The sequence below is a fragment of the Populus nigra genome, chromosome 14 (assembly GCF_951802175.1).
Source record: "Populus nigra chromosome 14, ddPopNigr1.1, whole genome shotgun sequence".
NCBI lineage: Eukaryota > Viridiplantae > Streptophyta > Magnoliopsida > Malpighiales > Salicaceae > Populus > Populus nigra.
In genome coordinates this window covers 3648022-3664695 of record NC_084865.1, presented here as the reverse complement: position 1 = coordinate 3664695, position 16674 = coordinate 3648022, and the positions used below count along the sequence as shown (strand labels likewise).

Sequence of the window (16674 nt, the reverse complement as noted above, 5' to 3'; positions counted from 1 at the left end):
TTAAATATCTTTTTTATTGATTTTAGTTTTTGAAGGAAGTTAAATATCAGCGTGGATATATATAAAATTCATGATATAAAATATAATTTTTTAAATAATAATAAGAAATTGAAAATACAATGAAACTTAAGAATTTATTCTATGATTATCCCTTGTATTTTAGTCATTCTTGATCTATCTTTCTCTAATAAAATATTCTTGAAAATTTTTTCACAGAAGTAATTGAAAAAAAATTACATATTGTAATGTGTTTTTCTTTTTTTGTTCCGGAGTGGGGATATCAACGCCTGTAATTCTTGGATGATCTCAACAGACTCCAAGCCTTGCTTCAGAGTGTTAAAGTAATTCAGATCAAATATAAAAGGAGGCTAAAATTCTCAATAATATATTTATTATGAGTGCTTAAGTTAACCTAAATACAAAGGAATTATATATAGGTTAAACTGAAAATATTATTCTACCCTTAATAAATAAAACTAGATAAATATTACTTAACATCTCTCCTCAAACTCACGATGCGGCATCTACAAGCATCGAGAGTTTGCCAACTAGAAAACAAAAACAAGATATAGAATGCGTCTTGGTAAAGAAATCTGCAATCTGCAAGGAAGAATGAACAAAAGGCAAAGTAATGGTACCATGCTTGAGATGATGACGAGTAAGATGACAATCGATCTCAATGTGCTTAGTTCGCTCATAAAAACCGAGTTGTGAGCAATCTGAATAGAACTCTGGTTGTCACAATTCATAGGAGTAGGATGAGAAAAGAAAACTCTCATATAAGCAAGTAACCAACGTAACCAAACAATCTCTTTGGTAGTAGATGCCATGACAGAAGCTGAAGGAAAGTCGAAATACCAGATTCTGCAGAAGCGGAAGACAAAATATCACTCCAAATTTTTTATTTTTCTTGTAGAAACTTAACTCAAATACCAAATTACAGAAACTGAAGAGAAGACAAAATACCAAAATAATTGCAGAGACAGAACAGAAATACCAAATTGCAGAAGCTGATATCAAATTGCAGAAACTGAAGAGAAGATGAAATACCAAAATAATTGCAGAGACAGAACAGAAATACCAAATTGCAGAAGTTGATACCAAATTGCAGAAACTGAAGAGAAGATGAAATACCAAAACAATTGCAGAGGCAGAACAGAAATACCAAATTGCAGAAGCTGAAGAATCTAAAATAAAGTTTCAGATATTAATTCTTCAGCCGCAAGCACAAAACTTGATCTTCATCCTTCATCTTTTAATAGGTCAAACAACTCATGTCTGATGTTTTGAAAAATGAATCTGAAGTTAAGCTTCAAAGGAATGCATTGAGCGTGCTGGAACATCCTACAGGGAATGAAGTGGATGATGATAACGATTTTGATATGAGTAGTGGCTCTGACATTGGTGAACATGATTTCTACAAGGGCAGCGAGTTTCATAAAATTAACAAGCTAAGGGTTCGATCAACTAGGCTCTGATACCATGTTAAAGTAATTCAGATCAAACATAAAAGGAGGCTAGAATTCTCAATAATATGTTTATTATGAGTGCTTAAGTTAACCTAAATACAAAGGAATTATATATAGGTTAAACTGAAAATATTATTCTACCCTTAATAAATAAAACTAGATAAATATTACTTAACACAGAGGATCTAAAGATTGCCTCTCAAGGTCAAGGGCGACATTCATCATTAAGGGTAACTTAATTTAAATTTGTTTTTAAAAGTGATTTGAAGTTAAATTTTTTATTTTTTTAATTAAATTTTTATATTAAAATTAAATTTTAAAAAATAACTATTATTATAATACCAAATAATTATCCCATCAACACGAGATTTCTGTGGGCATGATAATCAATATGTCTCGGTTAAATATTGAGACCATTAATTCTCACAGGCCCTAAGTAGAATTTCATTCGGTAATATGTAATTTCCTTTTGACTTAGAGCATGTTTGGGAACGCGGTTCAACCCGCGTTTTCAAAAAATTTTAATTTTGTTTTTGCTAAAATTTAATATGGTTTGTATGTTTTAGATCGTTTTGATGTGTTGGTGTCAAAAATGATTTTTAAAAAATAAAAAAACATCATTGGCATGCATTTTAGCACGAAAAGTTATGTGAAAAGCACCCGCAACCACATTGCCAAACAAGCTCTTAATGGGGATAAATGAATTCGAGACCAAGTTTTTATTTTTTATAAGCATGCAAATGCATAAATTTCCTCCCTGTTAACATGCCATTAAAATCTTGCCCATAAAAGTGACAACAATCCCATAACACAAGAATGGTAATTTTCAATCATTTAGTAGGTGGTCAAGGATAAAAACTGAGGATCAAGGGTTTGCTCCCCCGTGATTTCAGGTTCAAGTCATATAATTGTTAATATGATGGTCACTAGAAATTTATATAGTCGTTAGCTTTAGGGCTCGTGGGATTAGTTGAGGTACGTACAAACTGATCCGAACATCTATATTAATAAAAAAAAATAGTTATTTCCATGATAACTTGAAAATCAGGCAGCCAAGGAGGAGGGTTTCCCCCTGATGAAAATATTTAGGGTTTCCCCCTGATGAAAATAGGAGACATAATTTCTTTGTTGACTCAATAGGCACACGCACGACACCATAATTCTTGCTAATATTTGTTTCATTACTTGTACTAATTTAATCCGACATTGACAAGCAACTCCCACTATAAAATGTTTTTTTTATTTAAAAAAAGCATTAAATTAATTTTTGATATTAGAATGACATGAAAATATTAAATAAATAAATTTTAAAAACCAAGAGTCTCTTTCAAAATAACTAATTCAGAAACTTGATGAGTAATATGTAATTGTGGCACTTTTTATGAGAATGAATTGCTAAAATATGTTCAAACCATCAATAGTTTAAGGGTTAAGAGAAAACTCAATAAATCAAATATGTATTAAACCTCAAATAATCAAATTAATTATAGAATTGTCGTAAGAGAAGAGTCAGTCATTAAAATGGTAACCTATCTACTAGAGCAGCACCGGGCTCGGCAAATCAACCAGCTAGACTCAACAACGCGTATTTGTTTTTCCTTTTCTGGCATTTTGCAGAGTACAGCTGCTTTATTTCAGAAGATGTCATGGTCTTTGCACCATATTTGACTCTTATGCTAAAAAAAGGGTGGCTGAGCTTGTTGATACCAAGGAAGATAAGGCAGGGCATCTGTTTTTTTTTTTTTTTTTTTATATATAAAAAAAACTATTTGAAAATAAAAACAAATAAAAAACAGTTATAAAATATTATTTTTAAGATATTTATTTGTTCAAGAGACAATACCTATAAAATTCAACTAAATCAACTAAACATCTAAAAGAAAATAACAAAAAAAATAAAAGAAACAAATATTTTTTATATCTTTTCTCCATACAGTAACAAGTTTATATAGACTTGAAACATTACGATCGTTAATGAAATAATTATATTTTGAATTAAATTAAATAATTATCGTTAAGTTTTATCTCAATAATTATAAATATTAAAATTAATTAAAAAAATCCAGAAAAAATAATTAACCTCACTGTTCAAATACCATCTTTTTTATCATTAGAATTATCACTTGAGTTAACACTTACAGAGCACGGGGGGCCATGGTTGAGTCAAGAGGGAGTAAGGACCCCCACCTTGCTCTACCCTCACAAGGGACACTTTCAGTTCCTCACTCCATCTTGAATAGCCAATTGCCTTATCTTGCTCCTCTCAGTGTCCTAACAAAAACTGTAATATCCTGACACCCACACGACACGAGAATCTAACCCCTTTTTCCATGCCCATCATCATTCCATTGTCTCATACATAGATATGTGCGCATGTGTTACATGTTTTTTGTTTTTTTCCCGTTCATGCCATGTGAGAGAACTTGTTACTAAATTGCATGTATAACTCTAAATATAGATTATATTGTGTATTGTGATAGTGAAATTTATATTGATATGTTATGTAATTAAAAGAATGATGAGGGATGTTTTAGTCTTTTTATGTTGTATATTTTATTTTTTAATCGAAAAATTATCGACACGTGTTCCACACATCCTAACGAGTGGGTAGCGCCCGTGCTATTAAAGAGGTGTCTGAGACCCTTCCTGGTGGTCAAATCTGGGCATATGTTGTGTCACTAGATATATAAACATGCTCTCTTTCACATGGTGTGGCGCGTGTAAATATATCATAGTTGGATTGCCGTCGATGATTGATTGTTTGTGTTTTTTTTTCTCTTGACAACTAAAGTACATAATTATTTTCTGTTTGGTTGTTGTTTGTTTGGATCTGGCATTGATTGTCAAACCCAAGCATATTGGGTGTGGCGTGATACCTTGAATGTGGCAATCACGTTAGATCAAAACTACTTAGGTCTGACAACATTGTTAGACCCAAGAGTTTTAGATCTGACAATCATGTTTGATGCCAGACCCAAGCGTGACCAATATATCTATAACACACTAACACATAGATCATCCTAACGTGTGGACGGACTTCTCAAAGTATTCTTAAGAAAGGCAATCGCCTCATCACAATAACATTAACATACCATGAATAGATCCCCATCCATGATATATACATGAAGTCATACGGCCAACTAGTTTAAAAGTCCTTACGCCAGACACCAAAATGAGCCCATATCTCTCACTCACAAACTATCAACTATACTATAGTGCCTGAAAATAAAAATTATAAAATGTCCCCTCTCCTTGCAGCCTTTCTGTTGCTCGTATCCATGGGCTTGACCTGTGCCTCTACCGTGCCACTCCGGCCTGGCTTTTACGCCGAGACGTGCCCGGAAGCTGATTTCATAGTCAAGGATGTGATGAGGAGGAACATGATTAGAGAACCAAGAAGTGCTGCCTCAGTCATGCGTTTTCAATTCCATGATTGTTTTGTTAATGTAAACTTTATTATATAAACCAAAAACTTAATACATGTTTTCATGTCAATCTTGCATTATTATTAGTTTTATTGTTATTATTATTATTATAAAGATATTAACTTATTTTTCTTTGATGGGTTTTCTTTTTTCCTTACAGGGTTGTGATGCTTCTGTGCTGCTTGATGACACACCAAATATGCTAGGAGAGAAGCTTGCTCTGTCCAACATAGATTCTTTAAGGTCTTATGAAGTTATTGATGAAGTTAAGGAAGAGTTAGAGAAGGTTTGTCCAGGGACGGTTTCTTGTGCTGATATAATTATCATGGCCTCTAGAGCTGCTGTTGTCCTGGTAATAAATTTGCTCCTGTTATGTAAGACTTCTGCGTTTTTTTGCTATAATTCTTCACAGAACAAAATTATAACCAAAAAAGTCACTCGCAACATGGCCATAAGAAGACTGGGTCTTGTGTTGGCTAGCCACCTGCGCACTAGGTCTATCTCACCGGATATCCTGCGAAATGGGTCCTTTTTGTCCAACTTTTGTCCTCTACTGTTCATACAATATGAACAGAACGACGGCATAATTATGGTCTTTACAAAAGGTCGTTTTTTGCCCTTTTTTCTTGATTCATTTCGGTGGTGACTATCGAGGATTGTATTTGTACTTGAATTTGAGGCCTACCCTCTCCCCTTCTTAGTGGAGTAATACTATATCCAACATTCTGCTAACGTTAAACATCTGGTCACAAACATTGCATGTGTGGGCGTGGCCCTTTAATCTAGTCTTCTTGTGAAAATTATAGAGGGGCAATAATTGTAGCTTTTTGAAGCTCGCAGTTAGACAATAGTTGTATCCTAGAAGACCATCCCTTTGAATCCAGTACTGGGTCTCTTTCACTGTTCAACATGGAAATCTTGCAGTTTAAGGTTTAGCTGATACCAGCATTTTTCGGGATATGCCGGTATCTAGGCTTTCCCGGATGCTGGAATTATAGACTTCCTCTCAAGACAATCTCATTGTTTTTAAGTAATAAAGAGAAAAATCTCAGAAGATTAGACAAGACTTGGTCAGACAGAACTCTTTGCTAAAGAACTGATTTTTAGCCTCTCTTTTTTATTTGAAATTTTTTGTTCTATTCATTGTATTGGATTAGAGCGGAGGACCAGATTGGGACGTGAAGTTAGGGAGAGTAGACAGCTTAACAGCTAGCCAGGAGGACTCCAACAATATCATGCCAAGTCCAAGAGCTAATGCAAGCCTTCTCATGGACCTCTTCGAAAGATTCAACCTCTCTGTCAAGGATATGGTAGCCCTCTCAGGGTCACATTCTATTGGCCAAGCTCGGTGCTTCTCCATAGTGTTCAGGCTCTATAACCAATCAGGCTCCGGCAGACCTGATCCAGCAATTGAGACAAAGTACAGAGAGAAGCTAGACAAGCTTTGTCCACTTGGTGGAGATGAAAATGTAACTGGAGACCTTGATGCAACACCAGCAACATTTGATAACAGATATTTCAAAGACTTGGTTGCTGGGAGAGGGTTTCTAAATTCTGATCAGACCCTTTACACATTTCCTGAAACGAGGAAATACGTAACCCTTTTTAGCAAAAATCAACAGGTATTTTTCAGGGCCTTTGTCGAGGGCATGATAAAGATGGGCGACCTGCAGTCTGGGCGGCCTGGAGAGATTAGAAGCAATTGTAGGATGGCCAACAGCCGGCCTGTTCGTGTACTCATGGAGTCTTAAGTGAGAGATTAGGCCTAGAATACAAATATAATAAGATTAAATATAATTTATATAGTGGGAAATGTGTCTTATGGGTAATGTTAAAGTGTGGTGATCAAATTTGTAAGCGGGGTTGCTGATTACTATCAATTTTATCCTAATATGCGGATATTGCCCTCCGTTGGAATCCTTGAAAATCAAAGGGAAATTAACAAATATTCCTAGAAGACTATTTTGTTCATTCTGCACCCTCCATTTTCTTGTTTGTGTGTCTGTGTTCTCTTTCATCTATGTTTATACGAGCTCACATCTTTTCCTTTTCTCCCACAATCATTCGTTCGTTAGGAATCCTTCATTAGGAATCCTTCATTTCACTAACATAGTTTAGTTCATAGATGTTGTAAGAGTATGTTTGGTATTGCGGTAGCTGTTGTGGTTGTGATTTGAAAAAAGTTGTTCTATAAAAAGTAATTTTAGTTGAGGTTAGTTTGAAAAAATAGATGTTTGGTTAAAACTGTGGTTGAAATTAAGGTTAAAGAAAAAGTAGTTTTAATGTGTTTAATTAAGAATGCTTTTGAAATTAAAGTTATAAAATAATTTTAAAAAATATAAATTAATATTGATGGTTTTTAATTTAAATATTGTGGATTTAATATTGCTATTACATCATGAAATAAATCAGACTTTATATATAAAAAATTACTTTAACAAAAAACTATATACAATTCTATTACATACAAAATTCATCCGACAAGAACTACAAAATTAGATAAAATATAATCAAAAATAAAATTAAGATTACAATACGAGTAAATTTAATTCACCTTAAATTAATTTAAAACAAACAAAAAAAAATTGTTGTTCACGTTCACATGAACAGTGCGAGTGACATCAATTAACTACACTGATTTTAAAAAAAAAAACCTATTCAGTGCCTCCACTGTTTTCAAAAAAAAAAAAATTATTCATGCTCCACTGTTCACTGAACAATAGCATGAATTAGATTTTGGCTGCGCAGGAAGCAGCTCCTAGCTGCTTTTCCTTTTCATACGTTTCAAATGCAGCAGCATGTGGGACCCAACAAACAGTAACACACGTTTATTATTAACCAAACAGCTTGTTGCATGGAATCGCACGAAACGTGGACACAACCACGTTGCCAAACAGTTTCTAAGTGCATCTTGTTCATTCACTCACATTATTTTTATTTTTATGAGAGTATAAGCAAGGGTGGTCACTTTCGACTAACCAAACTAGGAATTTTATTTTTTAAATCTCAAAACTTGGTTGAATTGAAAATCGATTTAAATTGATTTGTTTTAGTTCAGTTTTTTTTTTTTTTGAAAAACTAGCAAAACCTATTACTTTTTTTAGGTCTTCTTTTTAGTTTTTGTTGGCTTTTATGGGTATTTTAGACTTTTTATTTACCTACTTCTTTTGAATCCAAGTAATCCTGCTTTGAGAATGTGATAGCTTTCTCTTTTAAATGCTTTTAAAAAATGCTTTTGCCTTGCAAAAATATCAAATTGATGTTATTTCTAATGTTTTTTGATGTGATTATATCAAAAAAAATCTAAAAAAAAAATTTTAATTTAATTTTGGATAAAAATCACTTTACACCACAATGCTGAACACCACACAAGTGTCACCTAAAGCCAAAATACTCCAATTAAACAACTAATAATCACATACATAATACATTTATTTTTAAAATGCAAAATGGTGCAAAAAGATAACTACTCTTTAAATACTAAAATCAGCAGGAGATTAGGCATTCTGAAAGGAGCTTCTAATCAAACAAGTTGAATCTTATGTCTTCATCCTTACTTCCCTCATTAGTTGGTTCCTATTAAATCCTTAAAACAAACCACACAACAGTTACAAATATCAAGCAACTCAAACAAACACCACCCAATTCAACAAAAAATACAACTTGTTCCTGGTATAAAATTGAAATACAAATTAAAATAAATATTAAAAAACTTTGATTGGATCAAGGTGGTTAATAATTAACTAAATATTTCAAGAATTATCTAAAAAAAATAAGATTCTCTACATCTCTTATAACACTATATCCAAATGAAATATATTCTCAAGGTTAAAACATTGATTGTTTAGACTGAACCTTAAAAAACACAAAATCTTTATAAATTTGGTATAGCATGTTATGTATTAATGAGATAAAAATCTCTCATGAAAATTATGAATGATTTGTTGCTCATAATTATTTGGAAGAAATATATGATTTATTTTCCAAGAAATGACTTAAAAATATGAATTTCATGTACTAACCAAATTCGGAACTTAGTTGATCCACCTGAAGGGATAAAACTTAATGGATCTAAGTGAGTATTTAAGAGAAAAATTAACATGAAAGGTAATGTACAAATATACAATGTAAGCTTTAAGGAGTAGGAATATTCAATTTTGATGGTATAATCAACGGATTTGATTTCATTAAAAAATTGCATGAACCTTGTGTTTATAAAAGATTAGTGAGAGTGGTGTCGGTTTTCTAATATTATATAAATAATATATTATTGTCAAGAAACAACATATTTTTACTATAATTAATAAAATTTTGGTTATTCAAGAATTTCTTCATAAATTAATTGGGAGAAGCAGTTTATATATTAAATACAGAGATCTATAAAAATAGATTTAGAAGGTTTTTTAGATCGTTTGAATATCTGCATATAGACTAAATACTAAAATAATTTCACATGAAAAAATCTAAGATTGATTTCTTATTTATTTTGCATGGAACATCTCCTTCAAAAAAAAAAAAGTTTTAAGGTATAAATTAAGAGAGATATGATGGAAATAATATCTTATACTTGCCTATAAGATTTATTAAAAGAAAAGATAAACTAATTGTTCAAAATTATTTGAATTAATTTTTCTAATGAAATATTATAAAAATAATAAATATATACCATTCAATTGCTTGGCTCGTTGATGCTGCTCACAGGTGTCAGGAAAGAAAGAAAAAAAGGGTAAACCAAGAGGATAATTATAACCCAAGACCAAGCAATATTCGGTACATGGATTCAATACCCCAGCAAGACTGGGGCAATCTTTTAATTACAATGATATTTAAAAAAACACTAGATTATATCATGCTTTTTGGATAAAATGATAGTTTTTATAATAGGATTTGAAATTATTTTATAAATAATTAAATATAAAAATAATATGGAGAAAAAAATTAAAAAAGTTGCACACGAATAATTAATTTTTATATAATTTTCTTGATATTCTTTTTTTTCATATAATCAGATAAAATTATCAAAACCTGATTTTTTTTTATTAAAACTTGTTTTTTAAATCATGATAAAATGTTTGTTTTAAAAATCATGCTTTTATTCGAAGAATAAAAAGACATTTCAAAATATAAAAGAAATGAATGAGAAAAACAAGTTTTGGCTCAACAAATATGCTTTTTTATCCTTAATTTAAATCATTTAAATTCTAACGAATATTTATTTTAAATTGTTTATTAAAAAAATCATCAATCAATTAAAAAATCCATGTTTGATCATAAGAAAAAAAAAGAATAAATAAATAAGGAGTTCTTTTTTGAAAAAATAGATTTTTCTTCTGGAATTAAATCATTATATTTTTCCAAATATTTATTTTAATGCTAAAATTAAATAAAAATATGTTTTGAACCCCATTTCACAATATATATATATATATATATATATATATATATATATATATATATATATATATATATATAGACACTGTATGGCAACTCGTATATGTATATACGGGGCATTTCGAATTCATGTACAAGCCAGTACGAGTTACCATACAGCCAGAACTGTGAATACAGAGCCACATCAAGCCATCTGTCACTCTCCTCAAACTATATTATAATGACTTCGGAAGAGTCATTCTTCAACCAGAATTCGCTACAAAACTGAGAATTAAAAGCAACCCGCCTGCTCTGAATTATCATTATCAATGAGTCTACAGGGTGTTTGAAATTGTTTTCTTATGTTTTTTTTTTCCTTTTCAAAAGTATATCAAACATGAAAAAAATATTAAATTACTATTTTTATTTAGTGTTTTTTGAAAATTTTAATATACTGATATTAAACATAAAAAAAATAAAAAACTTTCAAAGATTTACAAATACAGTTTAACCGCAAAAACAAAGACTACTTCTAAGATTTAAAAGGACAACCAACAAGAACAAGGAGAATTAACGAGATTGAAAAAAACCCCGACATCAGCTTATAAATCAGGGGATGACCAAACATCTACTGACCAAAACTAAATTTTGAACAAAAGAAAATGGTTCCTTCCTTCATTGTAAGGAGAAATAGAAGAACGTGATATAAAGAGAAACCCCAACAAACACAAGTCATGTTCAGATGAGGTTTGCTTCATGAATGTGCAACGAGTAAATTTGAGCTTCAAGTATCAAATAACATAGAATCCAGAATCAACATAATATGCCAAGGCATCAGAATGTAGACAATTACGAATTCCACAACACAACGGAACCAAAACAAAAATCTCAGATGCTAAAATTGTTGAATATCTAAAAATTCAAACTCACCTCAGCAATCCAAAGAACAACCAAAATTAAATCGAGCTAATGAAGAAATTTAGCACTGTCATTACTCATGGTCCAAATTACAAAACATTTAAGCCACAACTGAGGGCTTTGAGGCAACAGATAATCTAGATCTCTTCTTTGCCAAGCTCTCACTGCGGCGTTCACGCTGCTCCTTCAACCTGGTGGCAAGAAGCTTCTGATACTCTGCTGCCTCAGCTTTGGCCTTTGTGATTCTCTTCTTCTTGTCAGATATTCTTGCACGCTTCCTTTGCAAAGTCAAGGGAGTAACCAACCTTTGAATTTTGGGAGCCTTGCTAACCTTCTTACCTGCCAACCCAGAAAAATGGCATTGCTATTTTTGTTAAATCAATACTTAACTTTATTGGATTATTATTTAATAAGTAATTCTTTGGAGACCTCATTGAATTCAAATAACAATAATAAATTGTCAACAAAAGGAATAATGATATAGCAACTGACCAGATTTGGTTGTAAATGTTCTGCGGTAAGTGTTGACATACTTCCGGACATCATCCTCCTTAGAGAGGTTAAACAGTTTCCTGATCTTTGATGCCCTCTTTGGACCTCTCATCCTTGGCTTCTCAACATCTGTCAGGCCAGGAAGATCATTCTCTCCCTTCTTCACGATGACCAGGTTCAAAACAGAGAGATCTTGACTAACAATGCATCCACGAACAGATTTCCTTCTGCGCTCTCCATTTCTCCTGCCGTATCCACGGAAGCAAGGAGTACCTATTAATGAGCACTGCATGCAAATTAGCTGAAACACACAAAACACCAAAATCCACACGTCTACAAACACAAGCAGAGGAACAAAGCTGCAAACCTCTGTGCAGCAAGAGACGGACACGGCCTGGAGTTAGAACTCCTTGCTTCATTGGGAAACCCTGCTTGTCACACCCTCCCATAATCTTAAAAACATAACCCTTGAATTCCTGTATAATACAACCAGATGTGTCATATAAGAAAATAAAAAAACACAACATCACTTTGAAAGACTAGCTCAGCCAATTAGCTCCTGGCAAACACATACCTCGCCCAGTGCATCTCCACTGACTTCTTGTGAGATCCTCTTGTCAAAGAACGCTCGGCTGCCATAGAAAAAGAATGAAAAATTAAAAAATACGGCAAATTAAAAAATTATGGCATAAACTTCATTCAGTTCAGCTCACAATTCACATCAAATTCAAAAAGAACTCCTTGTTAGATATGGGATTATAGTATGGATATGTGAATCGTGAGCTGAACTGAGTAAAGTTGAGCCAATAAAAAAATAAAGTTTTGACATACGTTCACTAAGATGAAGAAAGTGAAATGATAATTCACAGAGGAAATAAGGCCAGGCATAAAAGACACGTTTCGGAATACACTATATAAACCGTGTTTCATTATGCATTATGCTAACTAAGCCATGGTTTTCCCCTAAAACGTATTCTACGAAAAACCCAATCTCGCCTATAAGCTTCAAACCCAAAGCGAGAATCATAAAAAGCCTAAGATTTCAAATTTAAGGACCTATAATGCCCCCAAAGAAAATCAACACCACTTCTTAGTTCCATGATATTTGATTGCCTAGGATGCAAACTTTCCCATACCCATACTATAATCCCATATCTAACAAACTCAACTTCATTCAGTTCAGCTCACAATTCACATCAAATTCAAAAATTTCAAAACAAACGCACCACACGAGATAACAAAACTAATAACATATTAGAAAGAGAGAGAGCCATACAGTTTCTGATCATCATCGATTTCAAGCTTCTTCTGGCACCCAGTAGTCGGATTTGCAATGTTAAACTGCCCACCAAAAAAACAACTCAGAAAAAAAAGGTTTTGTTTAAGAAGAAGAGACAGTAAGAGAAATTGAAAACTGAACCTTCATTTTGAATGGGGTCTCTCACTACACAGCACCCAGGTTGTGTTAACGAGGCAGAGTATCTTCCTGCTCTATTAGGGTTTCTTCCTCTGTATTGTTGCAAATTAGGGTTTTTGATTCTGTTTTATAGGGAAAGAGGGAGTTCTTGCGTGTGGTTTAAATAAATTAGTTAAATGTGTGCTTGTGTTTAGATGTGAGCACGTGGATTTATATTGGTTTGATGGGGAATGGAACCGGTGATTAGGACTTCTGATTTTTGAGCTTATCATAGAGAGATGTATTATAGTATTACTCCGTTTTGGGCTCCTGTGCTTGATAGGTTGGGTTTTTAGGCTGTGGTGATCCATTCAATCTGTCTAGTTTAGGTTGAAATTTATGTTTGTGGGGAAATCATGTAGCCCGATTTCGGAAGAAAGTGATTATTTTCATTTTCCGCCCTTCAATCTTGGGGTTTCAAGTTATTTGCCCACTAATGTTAAGTTTGTGTAATATTCTTTTCAAATTACCTTCTGAAAACTTTCATTAGTTCTTGAGATTTTACAAGCAAATTCCATAAATTTAGTTGTTGAATTCTCTTAAAAAATAATTTCGAGAAGAACTTTTAATAAGATTAGTATTGTCATTATTTTCTATCTTGACATTCTTAAAAGTTTCATTTTTCCTAATTGTTTCTCGGTGATTAAAATGTAAAATCCAAAAAATTCAGTAGTAATTAGAAAAAAATTGAATTAGTAAGTTATTAATTGATATTGTTTATTGATATTTGAGGTAAGCTGTATTATTCAAATTGAACTTTATCATGCCAAATTCTCTACCCTTAAAAGTTTGAGTACTGAATGGTGATCTCATAGGTGGAGGGTATTAAACAAATTATTTACCCTTAATGGTCGTGGAAACTTTTATGAGCATGTCATTTAATGGAGTGGTGCGTATTTTATGGCAGCTTTTGCATTCCCTGATCGATCTCTTCTGATTTTTTCTAGGATTATTATCCTTCATAGGAGAACGATCTCGCATGGAAGACCTCTTTAGTAGATTTTTCTTAGCGGAAAAAGGGAGGCCCATGACGTAAAACACTTGTTTCTTCCACCTGTATATGGTTTGTCATGGCCTACTTTACTTAAGTTTTTGTTTGGTGGAGTGTACAATGTTTTCCACAAAACTATTATCTTTACTCCACTTATCAAGGTCTCAAAAGCCACTTGCTTGATAAATTCTTTAAATTTAAGTATTTTTTATTAAACCTTTTTAAATATGCTTGCGTGGACTTATCACCTGTCTGAAAAACTCCAAAAAGTTTTGTGAAGCTTTTTTAGCTAAAATGCTTTTATTGAACTGCACCACCAGCTTGGTACAAAGGTCATCAAAGCTTATAATAGATCCTGACTCCAAATTATTATACCATAGACGTATTGATCCCCTGAAAGTTGTGGAAGGTTTTTGCACATGACATAACTATCCTAGATGACCAATTTCAGGTTGCTTTGTATATTTTATACATGTTTCTTAGGTTAGCAAGACCGTCATAGTTTTCCAAAATCATCTTGATGAAAATATAATCCTTGCGTATACAAGTACGCAACACTCGTCTTAACAATAAAGAATCTTAAATTTGATTTGGGGGGAGGGGGAGACATTTTCATGCATATACTTCCCTGCATGCTGTTTTCAACTCCTTTGTCTATAGGGTTCTAGGAGCTCGAGGTTTTTCGCATGGAATTATAGGATCGATGGCCAACCTCCATCTCGTGATGGCCAGATGAGCGTCTAGAATAATTGCTATGTGCATGAGCACAGTAATGATACAAACACCCTATGGAAGGGCTTGATGATCATTAAGGCTAAAAAAACCCGTAACACTTTATTTTGCTCAACTTCTCTTAATAATGCAATTGTATATAGGCATTGGGTATAACTTTATGATTGTAGAGCTGCAAAGGAGGGTGTAGTTGCAGGTGCCAAGACTTATTGAGATGACAAAGTATGATTTTACATTTGAGCTGCCAACATAACCTAGGTGAATAGTTGCACTTGGTTGATGAGCTGTTGAAAGTTTGGTTGGGCAGAAGTTTTTGTTGTTGTAGAGAGGTTTATCACATGTCTTATTCTAGGAGTGTTTTGATTATTTTTCTTTGATAGTAATTAGGGATGTCAATAAACCACTTCTAGAAGAACAATTAATGGTTTTTTTTATTAGTTTTCCACAAACAACACAAATTGAAGATGTTTCAAAATCCAATATGCTCAAGAATGAGGTTATTTGGTATTTGGATAGTGGTTAATCACACATTCAGGTCAATATTCTTTTCTACAGAGCTCATGAAGTAGATGGTAGAAGGCCTAAACACATGAAAAAAAAATCCTTTTTAGTGGGGTTTAGGAACCCTCCTATAACAAAAAGTGATTTACTTTTAGTAAGAGATTGTAATAAATACGAGAATGAACTTTAAATTCTAAGAAAAAACATGTTTGTTCTTGTTTTTATATGGTAAATGCTCTAACAATAGAAATACAAATACTTAGACAATAAAAATTATGAACTCTTTACCTTGGTGGTTCGTGGAGTATTTATAATCCGTGAACCTTGTCATTTTGATGGAGTGAAGAGACTAGAGAGTCATTTTCTTCTGATGACATTAATGAGAAATAAATATCTCTTACATAACATTAATGAGAAATAAATATCCATTACATATCATTAATGAGATGAAAATATGAGAGACCATTGAGAGAGTTTTTATGCATCTGTTGATGTAGGGAAACAAATTGAAATATCATTGACAAGAACATTTCATGTTAAAAATTTTAAGAATAAATTAACAGAGTCTTATGGCCCTAATATGGACCTATAACAACCTCCAAACCAATTTGGCTTGGCGCGTAGCCAAGCCTAAAGGCAATGGATATGACAACTCGCTACACCTAAATTCACTTACTCTCAGCACGTGGTTGGCCTTATGACGTTGAGTTTGGTAACTTGTTATACCCATGTTTGCTTGGACTGAAAACATAGCTGAATCCAAGTATGTTGGGTTTGACAACTCGCTAGATCCATGTTTATTTATGCTCAACACGTGGACGATCCCAAATATGTTGGGCCTGGAATTTTATTAGACTCGTGTTTTCTTGGGCTTAGTACGTGGCTGAACTCAAATATGTTGAGTTTGATAACTCGTCATATCCATGCATACTTAAACTTTGTTATTAGATATTTTTAGATAGACTTGATTTTTTAACAAAGCGTAAAAATATTAATTTATTAGTTCTTTTATATGGGGTTTGAAAGCCAAAGTTTACACCTATGACAACGATATTGTCTCGAAATAATTGAGATTTTATGGTAATTAATTAATAATATGATTCATGAAAGAGGTGAACTGAACAGATCCAAGAAAAAAAAATTATATGATCAAAGATAATTCATTTTAAATCATCAATGTTACGGTTAAATAAAAGAACAATTATCACCCATAATTAAATATATTGATGGACATGAGAATTCAAAAACTGACGAGTAGAACCTATCTAGAAGAGTGGGATCGTCATGTACGTCACAAAATAAACCAGTAAATATAATAAA

At 32.6% G+C, this 16674-nt stretch overlaps 2 protein-coding genes across 2 annotated transcripts; one reads left to right on the top strand and one right to left on the bottom strand.

Moving 5' to 3' along the window:
- Positions 1-4525: 4525 nt before the first annotated feature.
- Positions 4526-6851, top strand: LOC133672996 (peroxidase 17). Its single transcript, XM_062093578.1, has 3 exons — positions 4526-4915; positions 5055-5246; positions 6052-6851. Exons 1-3 carry the CDS (start codon positions 4709-4711, stop codon positions 6643-6645), a joined length of 993 nt encoding a protein of 330 aa, XP_061949562.1. The 5' UTR covers positions 4526-4708; the 3' UTR covers positions 6646-6851.
- A 4189-nt stretch (positions 6852-11040) lies between these two features.
- LOC133672635 (small ribosomal subunit protein eS6-like) lies at positions 11041-13242 on the bottom strand. Its single transcript, XM_062093105.1, has 6 exons — positions 13095-13242; positions 12951-13015; positions 12249-12306; positions 12042-12150; positions 11675-11947; positions 11041-11521 (listed from the first exon to the last, which is right to left on the bottom strand). The coding sequence occupies exons 1-6, from the start codon at positions 13098-13100 to the stop codon at positions 11283-11285; spliced, it is 750 nt and encodes a 249-aa protein (XP_061949089.1). The 5' UTR covers positions 13101-13242; the 3' UTR covers positions 11041-11282.
- Between the last annotated feature and the right edge of the window lie 3432 nt (positions 13243-16674).

Coding starts and splice junctions, on each gene's coding strand:
- LOC133672996 (XM_062093578.1), top strand. CDS start 4,709: ATGTCCCCTCTCCTTGCAGCCTTTCTGTTGCTCGTATCCATGGGCTTG. Junction 4,916..5,054: donor TCCATGATTGTTTTGTTAAT/GTAAACTTTATT, acceptor TTTTCCTTACAG/GGTTGTGATGCTTCTGTGCT. Junction 5,247..6,051: donor CTAGAGCTGCTGTTGTCCTG/GTAATAAATTTG, acceptor GTATTGGATTAG/AGCGGAGGACCAGATTGGGA.
- LOC133672635 (XM_062093105.1), bottom strand. Junction 12,307..12,950: donor ATCGATGATGATCAGAAACT/GTATGGCTCTCT, acceptor TTTCTATGGCAG/CCGAGCGTTCTTTGACAAGA. Junction 11,948..12,041: donor CCGTCTCTTGCTGCACAGAG/GTTTGCAGCTTT, acceptor GCTCATTAATAG/GTACTCCTTGCTTCCGTGGA.